The 21,596-nt window shown below is 46.4% G+C and overlaps 1 protein-coding gene and 1 long non-coding RNA gene across 4 annotated transcripts; both read right to left on the bottom strand.

Annotated features, from left to right (window-relative positions):
• Positions 1 to 404: 404 nt before the first annotated feature.
• LOC148378716 (uncharacterized) lies at positions 405 to 16,281 on the bottom strand. Of its 3 annotated transcripts, none has more exons than XM_088367731.1 (14): positions 16,082 to 16,281; positions 15,877 to 16,002; positions 15,339 to 15,507; positions 13,794 to 13,836; positions 13,593 to 13,670; positions 11,858 to 12,028; positions 11,657 to 11,734; positions 9,922 to 10,092; positions 9,721 to 9,798; positions 7,791 to 7,879; positions 2,583 to 2,612; positions 2,225 to 2,392; positions 2,036 to 2,112; positions 405 to 1,565 (listed from the first exon to the last, which is right to left on the bottom strand). In XM_088367731.1, exons 3-12 carry the CDS (start codon positions 15,389 to 15,391, stop codon positions 2,365 to 2,367), a joined length of 819 nt encoding a protein of 272 aa, XP_088223857.1. In that variant the 5' UTR covers positions 15,392 to 15,507; positions 15,877 to 16,002; positions 16,082 to 16,281; the 3' UTR covers positions 405 to 1,565; positions 2,036 to 2,112; positions 2,225 to 2,364. The 3 variants fall into 3 exon arrangements, with proteins under 3 accessions (XP_088223857.1, XP_088223856.1, XP_088223855.1); XM_088367729.1 differs by having other exon boundaries at positions 412 to 1,565; positions 13,794 to 13,840; XM_088367730.1 differs by lacking the exon at positions 2,583 to 2,612 and having other exon boundaries at positions 409 to 1,565; positions 13,794 to 13,840.
• Positions 16,282 to 20,084: 3,803 nt separating this feature from the next.
• LOC148378717 (uncharacterized) lies at positions 20,085 to 20,966 on the bottom strand. Its single transcript, XR_015855671.1, has 3 exons — positions 20,879 to 20,966; positions 20,515 to 20,732; positions 20,085 to 20,256 (listed from the first exon to the last, which is right to left on the bottom strand). It is a non-coding gene; the product is annotated as an uncharacterized LOC148378717 (long non-coding RNA).
• Between the last annotated feature and the right edge of the window lie 630 nt (positions 20,967 to 21,596).

Raw genomic sequence — 21,596 nt, forward strand, 5'->3', positions numbered from 1 at the left:
GATGATCTCCTTCATCTTCTCCTCATTCAGGATCAGGCTGTTTTCTCTGCACCAGCCCACCAGCTGCTCCACCTCCTCTCTGTAGTCCAGGTCGTTGTTGTCTCTGATGAGCCCCACCACCGTTGTGTCGTCTGCTGACTTCACGATGTGATTGGTGGTGAACCTGAGGACGCAGTCGTGTGTCATCAGGGTGCACAGCAGGGGGCTCAGGACGCAGCCCTGAAGGGAGCCTGTGCTGAGGGTGATGACATCAGAGGTGTTCTGTCCGACCCGGACTGACTGAGGTCTGTTGGTGAGGAAGTCTAGCAGCCAGTTGCGAAGGGGGGTGTTGAAGCCCAGGTGTTCCAATTTTCCTACCAGATGCTGTGGGATGATGGTGTTAAACGCTGAGCTGAAGTCCAGGAACAGCCTCCGCACATGGGTGTTCTTCTCCTCCAGGTGAGCCAGGCTCAGGTGAAGAACGGAGGAGATGGCGTCCTGAGTGGAGCGGTTTTGCCGGTCGGCAAACTGGAACGGGTCAAATAATAGGGGGAGTCTGGAAACGATGTGACCTTTAAGCAGCCTTTCGAAGCACTTCATCATAACCGGAGTCAGTGCAACAGGCCGGTAATCATTAAATGAGGTGATTTGAGGTTTCTTCGGCACCGGAATGATGGAGGCAGTCTTAAAGCACGCCGGCACTGTGGCTTGGCCCAGCGAGGTGTTAAAAATGTCTGTGATGACCCCAGCCAGATGACTTGCACATTCCCTGAACACACGCCCAGGAATGTTGTCGGGGCCAGGGGCCTTACAGGGGTTGACTCTCCTCAGGGTCTTCAACACATCGGCGGAGTCAAGGCAGAGTACCTCCTCTTCCTGATGGGGGACAGTTTTAACTGCTGGAGTGCCGTTTAGTGCCTCGAACCTCCCAAAGAAGTTATTTAGACCATTTAGAAAGTCAGCATCAACTACACCCACCGGGGGGGGGGGGAGGGTGAGTTGTAGTCTGTAATCGCCCGTATGCCTTGCCACATACTCCTGATGTTTTTGACGTCGTGGAAACGATCCTGAAATTTTCGACTGCGGTCTCGCTTCGCTATCCTGATGGCACGGTTCAAGTTGGCTCTCGCTGTCCTCAGTGTCTCCTTGTCGCCAGACTTGAAGGCAGAGTTCCGCGCTCGTAGCGTTTGACGTACCTCCTCAGTCATCCAGGGTCGTTGGTTGCCCCGGGTGATGATATTCTTAGTGGTGCTGACGTCCTCGGTGCATTTGTTGATGTAGGCTGACACAGTCATGGCACACGCATGTCTAATCTACATCGGGAAAACTGGGAGGGAGGGAGGCAGGCAGGGAGGCAGGCAGGGAGGCAGGCAGGGAGGCAGGCAGTGTCTGTCTGTTGAGGTTTTCACCTTGTTCTTCTCCTGCTGAAGTTCTAACTGGACGTCCATCAGTTTGGTTCTCAGCTCGTCATTGGCGGCCTGAAGGGCGTCCGTTCGCTCCGCCTTGGCCCGCCCTGCCGGAGCTCGTTTGGACATCTCTTACTCGAGTCTCGCCCGGTCGTCAGTCAGAGATCACAACATTTGTACCTGGGATGAGCACAAACGCAGCGCTGTTTTCCACTGGCTTCGAACTCAACTTCAATCGGTACCGTAACTTACAACATCATAAACATAGAACTAGCTTGACTTATTCATTGAATAAATGCATTTGGTTCTTCAAAACTGCATCACGCAACATAGCGTGACCGAGACGGCCGTTATCCACCTGCGTGAAGTTATTGGTGAAATGAATGAGATGTTTAAGACACCATCGTTCTGTCTCTATGTAGATGAAGGTAAATAATCGATTGCTGAAGGTCCAAAGGTGTTGTGATAAACAAATAAACATATTAGTGATTAGTGACATATTTGTGATAAACATATTAGGCAGGATAATCACATATGTTAACGTGACTGCCCACACTGTATTTATTTATGGTTATTTGTTAAATCGAGTACTGTTAGACCATGAAATAGGAAGTGTTGAACATAAATGGGAAGACGAAAGGGGTACTCACCATTGTAGCTCCTGCTGGTCAATGATACGAGCCTCTTCTTGCAGTGGAAAACATACAGCCAACAAACACCGTGGAACCTAAAGGAATGAAATTAAACATTAACATTTAGCCTCAACCAACATTCACAGATACAACGCAACGCAAACTACACAAACGTAAATCTTTTTAAACACAATGAGTTGTACTTACCGTGTACGCTCTAGACGGTCCACTTGCAAGCGGAAAATAAAGATATTTCTGTTGATAATCGTCGTGTTTGTATCCGGTGTCTCGCTCAAGGCCATTGCGCCCACAGATTTGAATTTTGGCAAGAGTTCAGCCTATTGACGTCATTTCCGCGGTGTAATACCCGCATATCTGAAACGGCAAAGTTAAGAGTAGAGTTAAATAAAGTTTTTAGTCAACGCAATAATTTACAACCGTTGACCAGTCGAAATAATCATCGAAATTTGGCGTCTGTGGCTGGAAGCAGACGCCGAGTTCGACATTCCTCCCAAACGCCACACTCCCTTGCTTTTCAGGGCTAAAAAAAAACAGTTGTAATTACCTTGTATGCTCTAGACGGTCAAGTTGCAAGCTGAAAACAAAAATATTTGCCTTGTTAGTCATCGTGTTACTAACAGCTGTGTCTTGTTTGCCAGAACTGCCGCTTTCCTACTTCCTGTTGCAAGCCACGCCCACGGATTATAATTTTGCCGTGAGTTCCGCCTATTGACGTCATGTCCGCGTCACATGACTGCGACGTAATATTATCTAAAACTGTTTGTGCGGTATTGTGTTGTTCTGTGCGGTATTGTGTTATTCTGTGCGGCGTCGTGTTGTTCTGTGCGGCGTCGTGTTGTTCAGTGCGACGTCGTGTTGTTCAGTGCGGCATGGTGTTGTTCAGTGCGGCATGGTGTTGTTCAGTGCGGCATGGTGTTGTTCAGTGCGGCATGGTGTTGTTCAGTGCGGCATAATGTTGTTCAGTGCGCCATAATGTTGTTCAGTGCGGCATGGTGTTGTTCAGTGCGGGATGGTGTTGTTCAGTGCAGGATGGTGTTGTTCAGTGCGGCATGGTGTTGTTCAATGCGGCATGGTGTTGTTCACTGCGGGATGGTGTTGTTCAATGCGGGATCGTGTTGTTCAGTGCGGCATAATGTTGTTCAGTGCAGCATGGTGTTGTTCAGTGCGGCATGGTGTTGTTCAGTGCGACATAATGTTGTTTAGTGCGGCATAATGTTGTTCAGTGCGGCATAATGTTGTTCAGTGCGGCATGGTGTTGTTCAGTGCGGCATGGTGTTGTTCAGTGCGGCATGGTGTTGTTCAGTGCAGGATGGTGTTGTTCAGTGCGGCATGGTGTTGTTCAATGCGGCATGGTGTTGTTCAGTGCGGGATGGTGTTGTTCAGTGCAGGATGGTGTTGTTCAGTGCGGCATGGTGTTGTTCAGTGCGGAATGGTGTTGTTCAGTGCGGCATGGTGTTGTTCAGTGCAGCATGGTGTTGTTCAGTGCAGGATGGTGTTGTTCAATGCGGGATCGTGTTGTTCAGTGCGGCATGGTGTTGTTCAGTGCGGCATGGTGTTGTTCAGTGCGGCATAATGTTGTTCAGTGCGGCATGGTGTTGTTCAGTGCGGCATGGTGTTGTTCAGTGCGGCATGGTGTTGTTCAGTGCGGCATGGTGTTGTTCAGTGCGGCATAATGTTGTCCAGTGCGCCATAATGTTGTTCAGTGCGGCATGGTGTTGTTTAGTGCGGGATGGTGTTGTTCAGTGCAGGATGGTGTTGTTCAGTGCGGCATGGTGTTGTTCAATGCGGCATGGTGTTGTTCAGTGCGGGATGGTGTTGTTCAGTGCGGCATGGTGTTGTTCAGTGCGGCATAATGTTGTTCAGTGCGGCATGGTGTTGTTCAGTGCGGCATGGTGTTGTTCAGTGCGGCATGGTGTTGTTCAGTGCGGCATGGTGTTGTTCAGTGCGGAATGGTGTTGTTCAGTGCGGCATGGTGTTGTTCAGTGCGGGATGGTGTTGTTCAATGCGGGATCGTGTTGTTCAGTGCGGGGTGGTGTTGTTCAGTGCAGGATGGTGTTGTTCAGTGCAGGATGGTGTTGTTCAGTGCGGCATGGTGTTGTTCAATGCAGGATCGTGTTGTTCAGTGCAGCATAATGTTGTTCAGTGCAGCATGGTGTTGTTCAGTGCGGCATGGTGTTGTTCAATGCGGCATGGTGTTGTTCAGTGCGGGATGGTGTTGTTCAGTGCGGCATGGTGTTTTTCAGTGCGGCATAATGTTGTTCAGTGCGGCATGGTGTTGTTCAGTGCGGCATGGTGTTGTTCAGTGCAGGATGGTGTTGTTCAGTGCGGCATGGTGTTGTTCAATGCAGGATCGTGTTGTTCAGTGCAGCATAATGTTGTTCAGTGCAGCATGGTGTTGTTCAGTGCGGCATGGTGTTGTTCAATGCGGCATGGTGTTGTTCACTGCGGGATGGTGTTGTTCAATGCGGGATCGTGTTGTTCAGTGCGGCATAATGTTGTTCAGTGCAGCATGGTGTTGTTCAGTGCGGCATGGTGTTGTTCAGTGCGACATAATGTTGTTTAGTGCGGCATAATGTTGTTCAGTGCGGCATAATGTTGTTCAGTGCGGCATGGTGTTGTTCAGTGCGGCATGGTGTTGTTCAGTGCGGCATGGTGTTGTTCAGTGCAGGATGGTGTTGTTCAGTGCGGCATGGTGTTGTTTAATGCGGCATGGTGTTGTTCAGTGCGGGATGGTGTTGTTCAGTGCAGGATGGTGTCGTTCAGTGCGGCATGGTGTTGTTCAGTGCGGAATGGTGTTGTTCAGTGCGGCATGGTGTTGTTCAGTGCGGCATGGTGTTGTTCAGTGCGGCATGGTGTTGTTCAGTGCGGCATAATGTTGTCCAGTGCGCCATAATGTTGTTCAGTGCGGCATGGTGTTGTTTAGTGCGGGATGGTGTTGTTCAGTGCAGGATGGTGTTGTTCAGTGCGGCATGGTGTTGTTCAATGCGGCATGGTGTTGTTCAGTGCGGGATGGTGTTGTTCAGTGCGGCATGGTGTTGTTCAGTGCGGCATAATGTTGTTCAGTGCGGCATGGTGTTGTTCAGTGTGGCATGGTGTTGTTCAGTGCGGAATGGTGTTGTTCAGTGCGGCATGGTGTTGTTCAGTGCGGGATGGTGTTCAATGCGGGATCGTGTTGTTCAGTGCGGGGTGGTGTTGTTCAGTGCAGGATGGTGTTGTTCAGTGCAGGATGGTGTTGTTCAGTGCGGCATGGTGTTGTTCAATGCGGCATGGTGTTGTTCAGTGCGGGATGGTGTTGTTCAGTGCGGCATGGTGTTGTTCAGTGCGGCATAATGTTGTTCAGTGCGGCATGGTGTTGTTCAGTGCGGCATGGTGTTGTTCAGTGCGGAATGGTGTTGTTCAGTGCGGCATGGTGTTGTTCAGTGCGGGATGGTGTTCAATGCGGGATCGTGTTGTTCAGTGCGGCATAATGTTGTCCAGTGCGCCATAATGTTGTTCAGTGCGGCATGGTGTTGTTTAGTGCGGGATGGTGTTGTTCAGTGCAGGATGGTGTTGTTCAGTGCGGCATGGTGTTGTTCAATGCGGCATGGTGTTGTTCAGTGCGGGATGGTGTTGTTCAGTGCGGCATGGTGTTGTTCAGTGCGGCATAATGTTGTTCAGTGCGGCATGGTGTTGTTCAGTGCGGCATGGTGTTGTTCAGTGCGGAATGGTGTTGTTCAGTGCGGCATGGTGTTGTTCAGTGCGGGATGGTGTTCAATGCGGGATCGTGTTGTTCAGTGCGGGGTGGTGTTGTTCAGTGCAGGATGGTGTTGTTCAGTGCAGGATGGTGTTGTTCAGTGCGGCATGGTGTTCAATGCAGGATCGTGTTGTTCAGTGCAGCATAATGTTGTTCAGTGCAGCATGGTGTTGTTCAGTGCGGCATGGTGTTGTTCAGTGCGGCATGGTGTTGTTCAGTGCGGCATGGTGTTGTTCAGTGCGGCATGGTGTTGTTCAGTGCAGGATGGTGTTGTTCAGTGCGGGATGGTGTTGTTCAGTGCGGGATGGTGTTGTTCAGTGCAGGATGGTGTTGTTCAGTGCGGCATGGTGTTGTTCAATGCGGCATGGTGTTGTTCAGTGCAGGATGGTGTTGTTCAGTGCGGCATGGTGTTGTTCAATGCGGCATGGTGTTGTTCAATGCGGCATGGTGTTGTTCAGTGCGGCATGGTGTTGTTCAGTGCGGCATGGTGTTGTTCAGTGCAGCGTAATGTTGTTCAGTGCGGCATGGTGTTGTTCAGTGCGGAATGGTGTTGTTCAGTGCGGCATGGTGTTGTTCAGTGCAGGATGGTGTTGTTCAGTGCGGCATGGTGTTGCTCAGTGCGGCATGGTGTTGTTCAGTGCGGGATGGTGTTGTTCATTGCGGCATGGTGTTGTTCAGTGCGGCATGGTGTTGTTCAGTGCGGCATGGTGTTGTTCAGTGCGGCATAATGTTGTTCAGTGCGCCATAATGTTGTTCAGTGCGGCATGGTGTTGTTCAGTGCGGGATGGTGTTGTTCAGTGCAGGATGGTGTTGTTCAGTGCGGCATGGTGTTGTTCAGTGCGGCATGGTGTTGTTCAGTGCGGCATAATGTTGTTCAGTGCGGCATAATGTTGTTCAGTGCGGGATGGTGTTGTTCATTGCGGCATGGTGTTGTTCAGTGCGGCATGGTGTTGTTCAGTGCGGCATGGTGTTGTTCAGTGCGGGATGGTGTTGTTCAGTGCAGGATGGTGTTGTTCAGTGCGGCATGGTGTTGTTCAGTGCGGCATGGTGTTGTTCATTTCGGCATAATGTTGTTCAGTGCGGCATAATGTTGTTTAGTGCGGCATGGTGTTGTTCAGTGCGGGATGGTGTTGTTCAGTGCGTTATAATGTTGTTCAGTGCGGCATGGTGTTGTTCAGTGCGGCATGGTGTTGTTCAGTGCGGCATGGTGTTGTTCAGTGCGGCATAATGTTGTTCAGTGCGGCATAATGTTGTTCAGTGCGGCATGGTGTTGTTCAGTGCGGGATGGTGTTGTTCAGTGCGGGATGGTGTTGTTCAGTGCGGCATGGTGTTCAATGCGGAATGGTGTTGTTCAGTGCAGGATGGTGTTGTTCAGTGCGGCATGGTGTTGTTCAGTGCGGCATAATGTTGTTCAGTGCGGCATGGTGTTGTTCAGTGCGGCATGGTGTTGTTCAGTGCGGCATGGTGTTGTTCAGTGCGGCATAATGTTGTTCAGTGCGGCATGGTGTTGTTCAGTGCGGCATGGTGTTGTTCAGTGCGGCATAATGTTCAGTGCGGCATAATGTTGTTCAGTGCGGCATGGTGTTGTTCAGTGCGGGATGGTGTTGTTCAGTGCAGGATGGTGTTGTTCAGTGCGGCACGGTGTTCAGTGCGGGATGGTGTCTTTCAGTGCGGCATGGTGTCGTTCAGTGCGGCATGGTGTCTTTCAGTGCGGCATGGTGTCGTTCAGTGAGGCATGGTGTTGTTCAGTGCGGCATGGTGTTGTTTAGTGCGGCATGGTGTTGTTCAGTGCGGGATGGTGTTGTTCAGTGTGGCATGGTGTTCAGTGCGGCATGGTGTTGTTCAGTGCGGTATCGTGTTGTTCAGTGCGGTATCGTGTTTCTCAGTGCGGTATCGTGTTGTTCAGTGCAGTATCGTTGTGTTGTTCGTATTGTGTTTAACACTTAGCCTCTAACACTTAGCCTCTAACACTTAGCCTCTAGCATCTAGAAGGTAAATAAATAGGAAGGAAGGACTCACCGGTGACGTCTTCGCCCACGTCCAAGCGTTGTACTTTGTATTTTCATCCTTCTGACAGTGGAAAACATAGCCAACAAACACCGTGGAACCTAAACGAATGAAAGAAAACTATCATTTGGCCACAACCAACATTCACAGATACAACACAATGTGACGTGCGGGGTTGAGGTTAAAGGTTGAGTGAAGGGCCCTCGTTTTAAACTACTTTTTTGAAAAGGATTGGGAACAAGTAAGACGTATTTAATTTATTTAATGGGAAGTAGTAAGAGCTATTGAATTTAATCTATGTATTATATTCTATTGTATTGTATTCTGTTGTATTCTTTTGGATTGTATTCACACTAACCCCACTAAAACTTCAGCCCACAAAAACTCGCCTCTGGCGCCTAGCCTCTGGCACTTAGCCTCTAACACTTAGCCTTTAACACTTAGCCTTTAACACTTAGCCTTTAACACTTAGCCTAGAAGGTGAATAAATAGGGTTAAAGGTTGAGTGAAGGGACCTCGTTTTAAACTACTTTTTTGTAAAGGAGTGGGAACAAGTAAGACGTATTTAATTTATTTAATGGGAAGTAGTAAGACTTATTAAATTTATTTAATCTACTTTTCTTCCCAGGCAAAATTTGATGTGCTGCAATTCCAAATTTCCAAAGTGAATGAAGGAATGAAGTCCTTTAAATTATGATTTTGTATAAATACTAGGCATTAACACAAAATCGACGGCACAAAATGGGCAGACTTTACTTGTTTGAAAAGGACTGGTTACAAGACAGACTTTTTTAATTTATTTAATGGGAAGAAGACTTATTTAGTTTAATTGATCTATTTTTGTTCCCTGGCAAAATTCGATTTGCTGCAATTCCAAATTTCCAAAGTGAATGAAGGAAAGAAGTCATTTAAATTATGATTTTGTTTAAATACTAGGCATAGACACAAAATCTACGGCACAAAATGGGCAGACTTTACTTGTTTGAAGAGGACTGGTTACAAGACAGACTTTTCTGATTTATTTAATGGGAAGACTTATTTAGTTTATTTAATCTATTTTTGTTCCCTGGCAAAATTGGATTTGCTGAAATTGTATTTTGCCAAATCTTGCCTTGAGACCTGATAGGAAGTATTAAACGCTTAGTTAAATCAATACAAGTTGGTAATAAGAGCGAGTAATGTTGGTTGAACCGATGAATGAAGGTTGAAAGCAATTTAAATAATGACTTTGTATAAATACTAGATATTAACAGAACATCTACTGCGCGAAATGGGCAGAGTTTACTTGTTTGAGAAGGAGTGGCCTATTCAAAACTAAGATTTATTTAATCTGTTTGTTCCCAGGCAAAATTGGATGTGATGCAATTCCAAATTTCACCACATGATGGTGCCCAATTTTGACTTCATAGGACATATTAAACACTTAGCTTGTTATTATGTTCAAGGTAATCAGATTTGTTTATCATTCTAATGGCCTCTTCAAAACTATTCTGGATTACTACTTTGGATCTATTCTACATTACTTGGCAACAACATACTCTGTAACAGATTAGGCAGTATAATCATATCTGTTAACTTGAGAGTGCCCACACTCAATCTACTTATCGTGATGTGTTAAATCAATTACTGTTAGACATTATTTGTCTGATAATCTACCAAATCTTTGAATTGAAGAATTTGTGATTTAATTAATAGCTTGTTGTTATGTTAAGGGTAATCAGACTTGTATATAATTCTAATGGCCTTCTTTTGAAAACTATTCTGAATTACAACTTTGGATCTTATATTACTTTGCAACAATCTACTCCGTGACAGATTAGGCAGTATAATCACATATGTTAACTTCAGTGCCCACACTGTATTTATTTATGGTTATTTGTTAAATCAAGTACTGTTAGACATGAAATAGGAAGTGTTTAACATAAATGTTATGGCTACTCACCATTGTAGCTCGCTCCTGGTCAATGATACGAGCCTCTTCTTGCAGTGGAAAACTTGCAGCCAACAAACACCGTGGAACCTAAAGGAATGAAATTAAACATTAACATTTCGCCTCGACCAATTTTCACACGTACAACGCAACGCGGCTACACTTCTGCTATTACAAACGTAAATCTCCTTAAACACAATGAGTGTTACTTACCGTGTACGCTCTAGACGGTCCAGTTGCAAGCAGAAAATAAAGATATTTCTGTTGATAATCGTCGCTGCTCAGTGGCTCACGGCCATCGCGCCAACAGATTTGAATTTTGTCGGAGGTTCGGGCAATTACGTCATATCCACGGCACATGACTGCGACGTAATACCCGCTTATCTGAAACGGCAGTTAAAAGTAGAGTTACATCAAGTTTTCTTGGAACCTAAACGAATGAAAGAAAACTATCATTTGGCCACAACCAACATTCACAGATACAACACAACGTGCGGGGTTGGGGTTAAAGATTGAGTGAAGGGCCCTCGTTTTAAACTACTGTTTTGAAAAGGAGTGGGAACAAGTAAGACGTATTTAATTTATTTAATGGGAAGTAGTAAGACTTATTAAATTTATTTAATCTACTTTTCTTCCCAGGCAAAATTTGATGTGCTGCAATTCCAAATTTCCAAAGTGAATGAAGGAATGAAGTCCTTTAAATTATGATTTTGTATAAATACTAGGCATTAACACAAAATCGACGGCACAAAATGGGCAGACTTTACTTGTTTGAAAAGGACTGGTTACAAGACAGACTTTTTTAATTTATTTAATGGGAAGAAGACTTATTTAGTTTAATTGATCTATTTTTGTTCCCTGCCAAAATTCGATTTGCTGCAATTCCAAATTTCCAAAGTGAATGAAGGAAAGAAGTCGTTTAAATTATGATTTTGTTTAAATACTAGGCATAGACACAAAATCTACGGCACAAAATGGGCAGACTTTACTTGTTTGAAGAGGACTGGTTACAAGACAGACTTTTCTGATTTATTTAATGGGAAGAGGACTTATTTAGTTTATTTAATCTATTTTTGTTCCCTGGCAAAATTGGATTTGCTGAAATTGTATTTTGCCAAATCTCGATTTGAGACCTGATAGGAAGTATTAAACGCTTAGTTAAATCAATACAAGTTGGTAATAAGAGCGAGTAATGTTGGTTGAACCGATGAATGAAGGTTGAAAGCAATTTAAATTATGACTTTGTATAAATACTAGATATTAACAGAACATCTACTGCGCAAAATGGGCAGAGTTTACTTGTTTGAGAAGGAGTGGCTTATTCAAAACTAAGATTTATGTAATCTGTTTGTTCCCAGGCAAAATTGGATGTGATGCAATTCCAAATTTCACCACATGATGGTGCCCAATTTTGACTTCATAGGACATATTAAACACTTAGCTTGTTATTATGTTCAAGGTAATCAGATTTGTTTATCATTCTAATGGCCTCTTCAAAACTATTCTGGATTACTACTTTGGATCTATTCTACATTACTTGGCAACAACATACTCTGTAACAGATTAGGCAGTATAATCACATATGTTAACTTGAGAGTGCCCACACTCAATCTACTTATCGTGATGTGTTAAATCAATTACTGTTAGACATTATTTGTCTGATAATCTACCAAATCTTTGAATTGAAGAATTTGTGATTTAATTAATAGCTTGTTCAGGGTAATCAGACTTGTATATAATTCTAATGGCCTTCTTTTGAAAACTATTCTGAATTACAACTTTGGATCTTATATTACTTTGCAACAATCTACTCCGTGACAGATTAGGCAGTATAATCACATATGTTAACTTCAGTGCCCACACTGTATTTATTTATGGTTATTTGTTAAATCAAGTACTGTTAGACATGAAATAGGAAGTGTTTAACATAAATGTTATGGCTACTCACCATTGTAGCTCGCTCCTGGTCAATGATACGAGCCTCTTCTTGCAGTGGAAAACTTGCAGCCAACAAACACCGTGGAACCTAAAGGAATGAAATTAAACATTAACATTTCGCCTCGACCAATTTTCACACGTACAACGCAACGCGGCTACACTTCTGCTATTACAAACGTAAATCTCCTTAAACACAATGAGTGTTACTTACCGTGTACGCTCTAGACGGTCCAGTTGCAAGCAGAAAATAAAGATATTTCTGTTGATAATCGTCGCTGCTCAGTGGCTCACGGCCATCGCGCCAACAGATTTGAATTTTGGCGGAGGTTCGGGCAATTACGTCATATCCGCGGCATTTGACTGCGACGTAATACCCGCTTATCTGAAACGGCAGTTAAAAGTAGAGTTACATCAAGTTTTCTTGGAACCTAAACGAATGAAAGAAAACTATCATTTGGCCACAACCAACATTCACAGATACAACACAACGTGCGGGGTTGAGGTTAAAGATTGAGTGAAGGGCCCTCGTTTTAAACTACTGTTTTGAAAAGGAGTGGGAACAAGTAAGACGTATTTAATTTATTTAATGGGAAGTAGTAAGACTTATTAAATTTATTTAATCTACTTTTCTTCCCAGGCAAAATTTGATGTGCTGCAATTCCAAATTTCCAAAGTGAATGAAGGAATGAAGTCCTTTAAATTATGATTTTGTATAAATACTAGGCATTAACACAAAATCGACGGCACAAAATGGGCAGACTTTACTTGTTTGAAAAGGACTGGTTACAAGACAGACTTTTTTAATTTATTTAATGGGAAGAAGACTTATTTAGTTTAATTGATCTATTTTTGTTCCCTGCCAAAATTCGATTTGCTGCAATTCCAAATTTCCAAAGTGAATGAAGGAAAGAAGTCGTTTAAATTATGATTTTGTTTAAATACTAGGCATAGACACAAAATCTACGGCACAAAATGGGCAGACTTTACTTGTTTGAAGAGGACTGGTTACAAGACAGACTTTTCAGATTTATTTAATGGGAAGAGGACTTATTTAGTTTATTTAATCTATTTTTGTTCCCTGGCAAAATTGGATTTGCTGAAATTGTATTTTGCCAAATCTCGATTTGAGACCTGATAGGAAGTATTAAACGCTTAGTTAAATCAATACAAGTTGGTAATAAGAGCGAGTAATGTTGGTTGAACCGATGAATGAAGGTTGAAAGCAATTTAAATTATGACTTTGTATAAATACTAGATATTAACAGAACATCTACTGCGCAAAATGGGCAGAGTTTACTTGTTTGAGAAGGAGTGGCTTATTCAAAACTAAGATTTATGTAATCTGTTTGTTCCCAGGCAAAATTGGATGTGATGCAATTCCAAATTTCACCACATGATGGTGCCCAATTTTGACTTCATAGGACATATTAAACACTTAGCTTGTTATTATGTTCAAGGTAATCAGATTTGTTTATCATTCTAATGGCCTCTTCAAAACTATTCTGGATTACTACTTTGGATCTATTCTACATTACTTGGCAACAACATACTCTGTAACAGATTAGGCAGTATAATCACATATGTTAACTTGAGAGTGCCCACACTCAATCTACTTATCGTGATGTGTTAAATCAATTACTGTTAGACATTATTTGTCTGATAATCTACCAAATCTTTGAATTGAAGAATTTGTGATTTAATTAATAGCTTGTTCAGGGTAATCAGACTTGTATATAATTCTAATGGCCTTCTTTTGAAAACTATTCTGAATTACAACTTTGGATCTTATATTACTTTGCAACAATCTACTCGGTGACAGATTAGGCAGTATAATCACATATGTTAACTTCAGTGCCCACACTGTATTTATTTATGGTTATTTGTTAAATCAAGTACTGTTAGACATGAAATAGGAAGTGTTTAACATAAATGTTATGGCTACTCACCATTGTAGCTCGCTCCTGGTCAATGATATGAGCCTCTTCTTGCAGTGGAAAACTTGCAGCCAACAAACACCGTGGAACCTAAAGGAATGAAATTAAACATTAACATTTCGCCCGGACCAACATTCACACGTACAACGCAACGCGGCTACACTTCTGCTATTACAAACGTAAATCTCCTTAAACACAACGAGTGTTACTTACCGTGTACGCTCTAGGCAAAATTGGATGTGATGCAATTCCAAATCTATCTGAAACGGCAGTTAAAAGTAGAGTTACATCAAGTTTTCTTTTTTAATCAACACAATCATTTACAACCGTTGACCAGAAAGAATCGTCGAAATTCGACGTCCCCCACAAACGCCACGCTCACTCGCTTTTCAGGGCAACAAAAGTACTTCTTTTTAAAAACGATGAGTTGTACTTACCGTGTACGCTCTGGACGGTCCAGTTGCAAGCAGAAAATAAAAATATTTCTCTTGTTAGTCGTATGTTACCATCCGCTGTGTCTTTGTGAACATCGCCGCCATTTTCCTACTTCCTGCTGCGAGCCACGCCCACGGATTTAAATTTGGGCGGAAGCTCTTTCCATTGGCGTCGTTTTCGCGTATAGCAAATCCGATTGGTTGGGAAGGGGGCACGGTTATGCAGCCGAGGAGTCCTGTGATCGGTGGGATGTAAAGTAGGCGTCGACGTCACGTCCGCGTCACGTGACCACGACGTGGCAGACGTCAAATAGCAACCGCTGTTTTGTTTAGTAGACTTACAGTTGTTATGCATTGACATAATGGCGCACACACCAAATAGATTTAAATAAATTAAATAATTCTTCTGCCCACTCTCTTTTAAACAAGTTAACTCTCCCCGCGGATTTGAATTCCGGCGAAAGTTACGCCCATCGACGTCACGTATGTCACGTGACCACGACGTGGCAGATGTCATATAGCAACCGCTGTTTTGTTTAGTAGATTTACAGTTGTTATGCATTGGCATAATGGTGTGCACTCAAAATAGATTTAAATAAATTAAATATTTCTTCTGCCTACTCCCTTTTAAACAAGTTAACTCTGCCCACGTCCATTGACGTCTTGTCTGCGTCACGTGACCACGACGTAGCGACGTCATATAGTAACCGCTGTTTTGACCAGTAGACTTAGTTATTGTGCGTTGACATAATGGCGCACTGGTTAGCATGGCCACCTCTTAAGCATGATGATGCGGGTTCGACGCCTGATCAATGTTAGCATGGAGTGAGCTGAAGTGCATGGCGCTGAAGATTTGAATCTTTGAAATGCGCTGAGGTCTGACATATCAGGCAGAATGGTTTGCCATCACGTTCAACAAAAAATAGAAACTTTCCCACTCTGATTAAAACGTCCTGTGTTCATCTACGTATTTTCGTTTTGCTGTGCATCTTTTCCCTGCCATTTCGAGAGCCCAATTGACACTCATAGTTTAAAGAAATGTGTTTGCCCATCCTACTTTGTGGAATTTCACCACATGCGCTTTTGACCAAAATACCAAATTGAACTCAAGTGAAGCCAACACGCACAACCCCCCCCCCCCCCACACACACACACAAATGTTGATATGAACATAAAAGAGCCGCATGCGGTTCGGGAGTTGCGGCTTGGCCAAACCTGTACTATACAACTTTATTTGTATAAAATTTTCACAACAGCTGTCACACAAACAAAGCGGGAAAAACCGAAGACGTGCGTGTTCCGCCCACGCTGGATTTATTTGCACCTTTGAAAAGACACCGTATTGCCGCAGATGTGGCAAAGAGTACTTTTGGGCATCTGAGACGGAAGGATGTCCAAAGCATCACGTCACCTGCTCTGGTAGGCATGGTGGTGGGACGTTGAGGTCAACCGCTTTGGGGTTGGCTGACTCTTTGATCGCAGGATGCCACACACTTGAAGACAGAAGCAGAAAAGCAGAGCTAAATGCAAAATGTACTCACCGGTGACTCCAATTTTTTTCCCCCCTGAAGAAACAGCTGGACGGGTGGCCCCGGCTGGCCAGTGGGACTCTTGTTATTCTGACCCTTTTTAGTGCGCGTTTGGGGCAACAACCGTTTTTTGTGGCGCTCTCTTCTGGTTCAAAAGTGCCCTGCATGTGAATTTGCTTTTCCTGCCTTCTGATTGGATGAGCGCCGGTGTGACGCGGTGCCTCTGTCACCGTGGCGGGGGGTATACGTTGGCATCGGAGCGTCTGCCAACGTCTGAGACCGGCTGGCAGTGTATCGGAGGTGTCGAGTGCGGTGCCGCTGGAGCTCACTCACCAGCTGGTGTTAGGGCCACAGAATGAAGGCCAAGGAGAAGAATAGAAAGAGAAACAGAAACTTCTCCTCCAATTGTTTGATTTGTCTCTTCTGAGCTTCGATGAATTCTTTCAGCTCTTTGTTCCTCTAGGACGGACAAATGGAAAGTGGCATTCAAAAGCCAGTAAGCGTGCAAGTAAGTGCCGGGCTGGCTTTGGGCCCTTACCTGTTGCGCGCTGTGCAGCAGATCCATTCTCTCTTGGAGGATGCAAGCGTCGCGCTCCCTCAACTCGCACATCAGGGCTCGCTTCCATTGGTCCACGGCGCTCCTAAGCTCTTCTCTCTGATCCGCCGTCAGCACGTCATTCACGCCAGCGTGGCTGGCTTTTTCGCCGTCCGTGGCGGGGCAGTCCCGCTGCGGTAGCGCCTCGTACAACATGGCCTCCAGCTCCAGGATCCTCTGGGCCGCAATCCTCGTCCATCAGTGGTCCGGCGGGAGATTTGAGGGCGGCTTACCTTATGAGCCTGGTCCATGGAACACTTCCTGAAGTCCAACTCTTCATCCAGGTAGCCCTTCTGCTTGCAGAACATATCCTAGCACAGCTCAAGGTCAGAATTGTTGGGGCACATTGCCGGAGTTCCCCTTGGCTGATGTCGCGTGTCTGTCTACCTTCTCACTTTCAATGTCCAACATCTTCTGTTGAAGTGCTGACTTGGTCACTTTGATGTATTCTAACCACTGAGGAAAGGCTGCTGTCACATAAGCAGAATGCGAGAGCGTGCGTGGACGTGCGCGTTACCTTCTCGGCTAGGGTGAGAAGGGTCCTGGCGTGAATCACGACCACCTGCTCCTCGTTGGTGAGATTCTGCAAGAGCCCAAAGGCACAGCGTCAACAAGCTTCTTTCAGCGCAAAGCCTTCCAAAAGTCACATTTGAGCCGCCGAGTCTCGTGGAGTGCGAACATAAGGAGTTCGACATACACTTACGGCGTTATAGCCCAGGATGTCCAGCTTCTTCATCAGATCACTGATGACGATGTCCGGGGGAAAGGCGCAAGGAGCAATGTAAGGTGTTCTGGGACCTCGGGTTAAGGTTAGGGTTGCGAGGGACGCCTTACGTACGCTCACGCCCTCGGCCTCGCAGTAGATCTGCAAAGGGCTGAGGCCGTCTGGGAAACGGACTTGCAGAAACTTCAAGACGGGGGAGCGCCACTCCCTCTCCTGAAAGGCAGAGGCATGCATCCGTCCGTCCGTCCGTCCGTCCGTCCGTCCGTCACATCTCTGGCCTCAACACGCTTGTGCGAGTCTTCCCACCTCCAGCTCCAGGATGCGGAACTCAAGCAGTTCGTTTTGGTCTCGGATATCCTGGATGTGCTCTTTCAGACGCGCTTCTTCCGCCTCCATCCGCCTGACCTGAAAAGACAGTCAGACCTCATCTGCGGGGCTTCCCGACAGGTGTGACGCCAAGCGACTCCGCCCAGCGCCTTTCTTTCCGTCACCTTTTCGGCCAACTGCTGATTGCTCTGACGCAGCAGCTGCTTCTCCTCCACCCACTTGACATTCTAGAAGAGACAAACGCGTGGACAGCTTTGGAATGTTGTGTCATTTTCATCCACAAATTCTTTGGTTGACTGGAAAATGACATTTGCTTTTCTCCGCATTTTCCCAGCCACGTTCGGGGGGGGTTGGTCCAGTAATGCCAGACGGATGAGTGACTGAAGAATGTAGCTATTTTGTCTGAGAAAAAGGTGTGCTCATTGATGAGCTTACCTGTCCTTGTTGCTTCAGCGCTGACTCCAGATCTGCTACTCTGCTTTGATAGTGACCCATTTCTACCATCAGCTTTTCTCTGGTCTGAAAGGAGGAGGAGGGAGGCTCCTCCTCCTCCTTTCAGACCAGAGAACACCCGAGGCTGGGTGAGAACGGGGAGGCTGCGACCCGGCCGGGGGTTGCGGGAAGGGGCGCCACCTTGATCTCCTTCTCGGCGTCGTAGTCCCCTTTCGCTGGTCTGGGCTAGCAGAGCGTAGGCTCGTTGCAGCGCTTGATATTCTTGCGTCAGCTGGCGGTAGCGAAGCTCCGCCTCTTCATGCACACACCAATGCAACACAGCACTAGTACCAGAATCAGTCAGACCGGCGACAAAGCACCCGCGACGCAAAGACGAGTCCGATTCCAGGCTGAAGAGGAATGTTTGGTGCCAATACGCTGGCAGAAATGGCGGGCTACCTCTTCGGGTTCCGTGTCGGGGGTTCTGTCGGTGTGAAAAGACAAGGACGATCCGTCCGAGTCCACCAACACGTCTTCGTCGTAGCCGTAAAATGTTTCGATGACCTGCGGGCGCGGAAGCAAACATCTCTCTGAACAAACTGAAGCGACACCTCACGATGAATCGACGAGAGGAACGATAGCGAGAAAAAGGCCATTTCATCTTGCGCAACACCAAGCAGCCGCAAACAAACAGACTCACCTTGCAGGACCTCACGCTTTGTTCCTCCTCAGAGATTCTCGACGTCGGTATCGTAGCAGCAAATCTCTCTCCTGTCGACACAAATAATCCGCCTTTGAGATTCTTTGGATGCAAAGGGAACGAACGGCTCCGGCGCAGAAACAAACGCGACTCACAATGACATTTCTGACATGAGCTCCTGTCTCCAGAGCCTGAAAAACACGTCACCGGCGATGATTGGAGGGACGCTCGTCTTTTCCAAAAGTGACAACTACAGGGTGTGTCAGGGTTTTCCAGATTATCTTTATCGTATCATTGTGTTGCTTTGACTTTGACTGCGACCTGTAATAAATAATATTATTTATCCCTTATTTATCCCTATCGCTTATCCCTTCCTACACAAAGTCGTAAAACACCCCTTGCTATGTTTTGACTAGAGGTCAAGGGCTTCCTCTATTCAATCCACTCTTACACCCACCCTGTTTCTCTTAATTAAAATGCTCGTGCAGGAGCCGAGAGTCAGACTTCATTCGTACAACGGATGGACTCTCCACCTGCAGGTGTCCAAAAGAACTTACTTGTCTCCCGTGTGGTTCTTGCAAAATAAGTTGGAGCGAGCGCAACTCTAACAGGGTGCATTTTGCCACTAGCTGCCTACGGACAATGACGTCGCGCTCGCGGCTCATGGTTGACGGGCTGAGCAGCCGGGCAAGTCCGTCGTTTTCAGCGCACAGCGAGTGGCAAAGGCGCTGACAAAACGGGAGCTTTGAGCTGCTGAAAACGGCAAAACAAGTCTAAAGCGTGTTCAAACGCGTGCGCACAATGCTCCTGCTTGAAAGGTCGGAATTTAAGGGGCCAATTTTTTGGATGGCGGCCGCCGGCCAAGCTTTGGACGGAAAAGGTTTCCTGGCGACAGCGAGCGAGCGCGGCGCTGCCGTACGTGCACCGAGTCGCCTGCCTGAAGACCTTGGACAAGTCGTCGATGATGTGCCGCTGCTCCACAACTTGAAGGAACTCCATTTCACCGTCCTGCTGGCCGCAACCGCGGTCCAGGTCATTGAGCGAACTAGGCCTTCTCTGTGGAACACAAATGCAGTGGACTCTGTTGGCACGCCGCCGTTGTCCGCGTCGACTTACCAAGCTTGCCATCTCCTCGTTCTCCTGGGTGACAAAGCGCACTTTGTTTTCAAGGCGACACAGCACCAGCGAGAGTTCTTCATTCTTCCTGCTCAGGCGTTTGTTTTTGTACAGGAGTGGCAGAAACTGGCTTTCTGTTTCTCTCAGTCGCTTTAGCTGCAAGCATGAAGTGCGGGATGTGAAAGACGCACAACACGCGGGCCAGAACGTATCCATTCCTTTTGCATCGGTTTGAACGGAATCGTGGCTTTGGCTCCCAATAAAAGACATCTACCAGGCAACCGACTCGCCGCGCCGCTCAACTAATAAGCAAGCGCAATGGGTGCCTCGCTGGATGGCGCGCATCAAACGTAGCGCAAACCTTCAAGCGTGCCGTCAATAAATTACCAGTTCATTGCGCTCTTCAGAAAGCAGGGCGTTTCGATCCTCCAGTTTCCTGATGACTGCGCTGAGCTCAGCGATTTTCAGATGAAACCGTCGCGTGTCCCGATCCTCCTGAGACTGAAAACGCCCCGCAACACACACACACAAGCACTCGTTCAAAGTTCAAAACTGTTTTTGTGCTACCTTCCTCCAGCAACGAACTAAGTCATGCGTACTGCAAGTGTGTGATGAGGTGGCTTACGCAATGAAGAGGATTGCTAGTAGCGGCGTTGACCCCACTTCCAGGGTAGTTTAGGCCCGCCCTTTGGGAATCCCTCAGGGCAGCGATCTGCTGCTCGGCAGCCTGAGTCTGCAGCTGAAGGCGGTGGACGTGGCCGGCCCCAGGGCTTCATCCAAAACACTAACCGCTCTGTCTTTCAGCTTGATCTCATCCGTCTGGATGTACAAACGGGGAGCGCTCAGGCAGGCGGGCAAACTCATTTGCCAGAATTGTGACAAAAACAAAGAGAGCAACCGGCCAATTTTTTTCTTGAATCGACTAGAACACCTTTGCTGTGACAAAAGCGAAGCGAGCAACCGGACATTTTCTTCTTGTGAAATAGAATAGAATAGAATGCCTTAGGTGTCATTGCACTGCAGGTATACAACGAAATTGGGAACATAGCCACGCACCGCGCATCTGATCAGTCCTACCAGTCGGCGGATCTCCCTCTCGCAGTCTCTCTTGGTTCGGCTCAGCTCCTCCCGATGCTGGTGATGAGCCGATCGGAGCTCGGCCGCTCGGGACTGCCAGGCCTGCTGGGCCGCTGCCAGGGCTTCTTCCGCGCTCCTGGTGGAGGCGACACCGCTCGGTCTCCCGACACCGCCGCGTCTCCTCCACCTCCGCCAGCAAAGCGCCCCCCCCTCCTCACCTGAGCAGACATTGCGCCACACCGGGCCGTTGAGACCGCAACGGAGCGCCGCGACGCTTACTGGGGACAAGCTACACAATACGGTAGCGGCCGCATCGAAGCCCGACGTGGCGTGCGGATAGTCAGACACGGATAGAGCGGATCACCTTGTCCATGGAGCCGTCCCTCAGGCTGAGGACCAAGGCATTCAGTCGCTGGATCTCTCCATCTTTGATTTTGATCACTCTCATCAGCTCCATTTCATGCTGCCGCAGTAATGTCTCCCTGGTAATGGCTAACTCTTTCTGCTTCTCCTCATGGAGTTTGCTTTTGAGTTCCGTCATGGCGGCGGTGGCACGGTGGTGCTCCGCCCGCAGGTCCTGACTTCTCTCTCTCTCCAGACAGCTGACCTGACATGACTTAGACTTAGACAAACTTTATTGTCATCTTGTCTGCACATGGTGCATACAAAACGAAATTCCGTTGCATACGTCTTACAACAAAGTAGTGATATTGCAGTTGAATAGAAGTAACATATCCTATGAAAATATATATATATACATATATACTATATATATATATATATATATATATATTAAAAATAAGTATAAAGTGCAGCAGTGATAATTATGCAATAGTGCAAGTAGGCAAAACAGTATTCAAGAGTGTGCAGAGGAATGCTAAACCATGTATTAAACTTCTATTTAAAGGGTTTATACAAGTTCAGTAAAGTTGGTAGTGCGAGATAGTGCAAGATAGAGGTCCGTAGTGTCATAAAGTACAGTTCTGTGAATGTGTGATGCAGAGTTCAGTTTAGAGCTCAACAGTTCTAGTGTTCAACAGTCTGATGACAGCAGGGAAAAAGCTGTTGCAGAACCTGGTGGA

The sequence above is a fragment of the Syngnathus floridae genome, unplaced genomic scaffold (assembly GCF_059516105.1).
Source record: "Syngnathus floridae isolate MCC-2025c unplaced genomic scaffold, RoL_Sflo_1.0 HiC_scaffold_29, whole genome shotgun sequence".
NCBI lineage: Eukaryota > Metazoa > Chordata > Actinopteri > Syngnathiformes > Syngnathidae > Syngnathus > Syngnathus floridae.

Excerpts from the sequence above, each read along its gene's own strand:
- LOC148378716 (XM_088367729.1), bottom strand. The coding sequence starts at position 15,441 with ATGCCTACCAGAGCAGGTGACGTGATGCTTTGGACATCCTTCCGTCTC. Across the intron at positions 12,029-13,592 it reads ACCAGGAGCGAGCTACAATG|ATAAGCGGGTATTACGTCGC; the intron begins GTGAGTAGCCAT and ends CTGCCGTTTCAG. Across the intron at positions 2,613-7,790 it reads CGTGGGCGAAGACGTCACCG|CTTGCAACTTGACCGTCTAG; the intron begins GTGAGTCCTTCC and ends TTTTGTTTTCAG.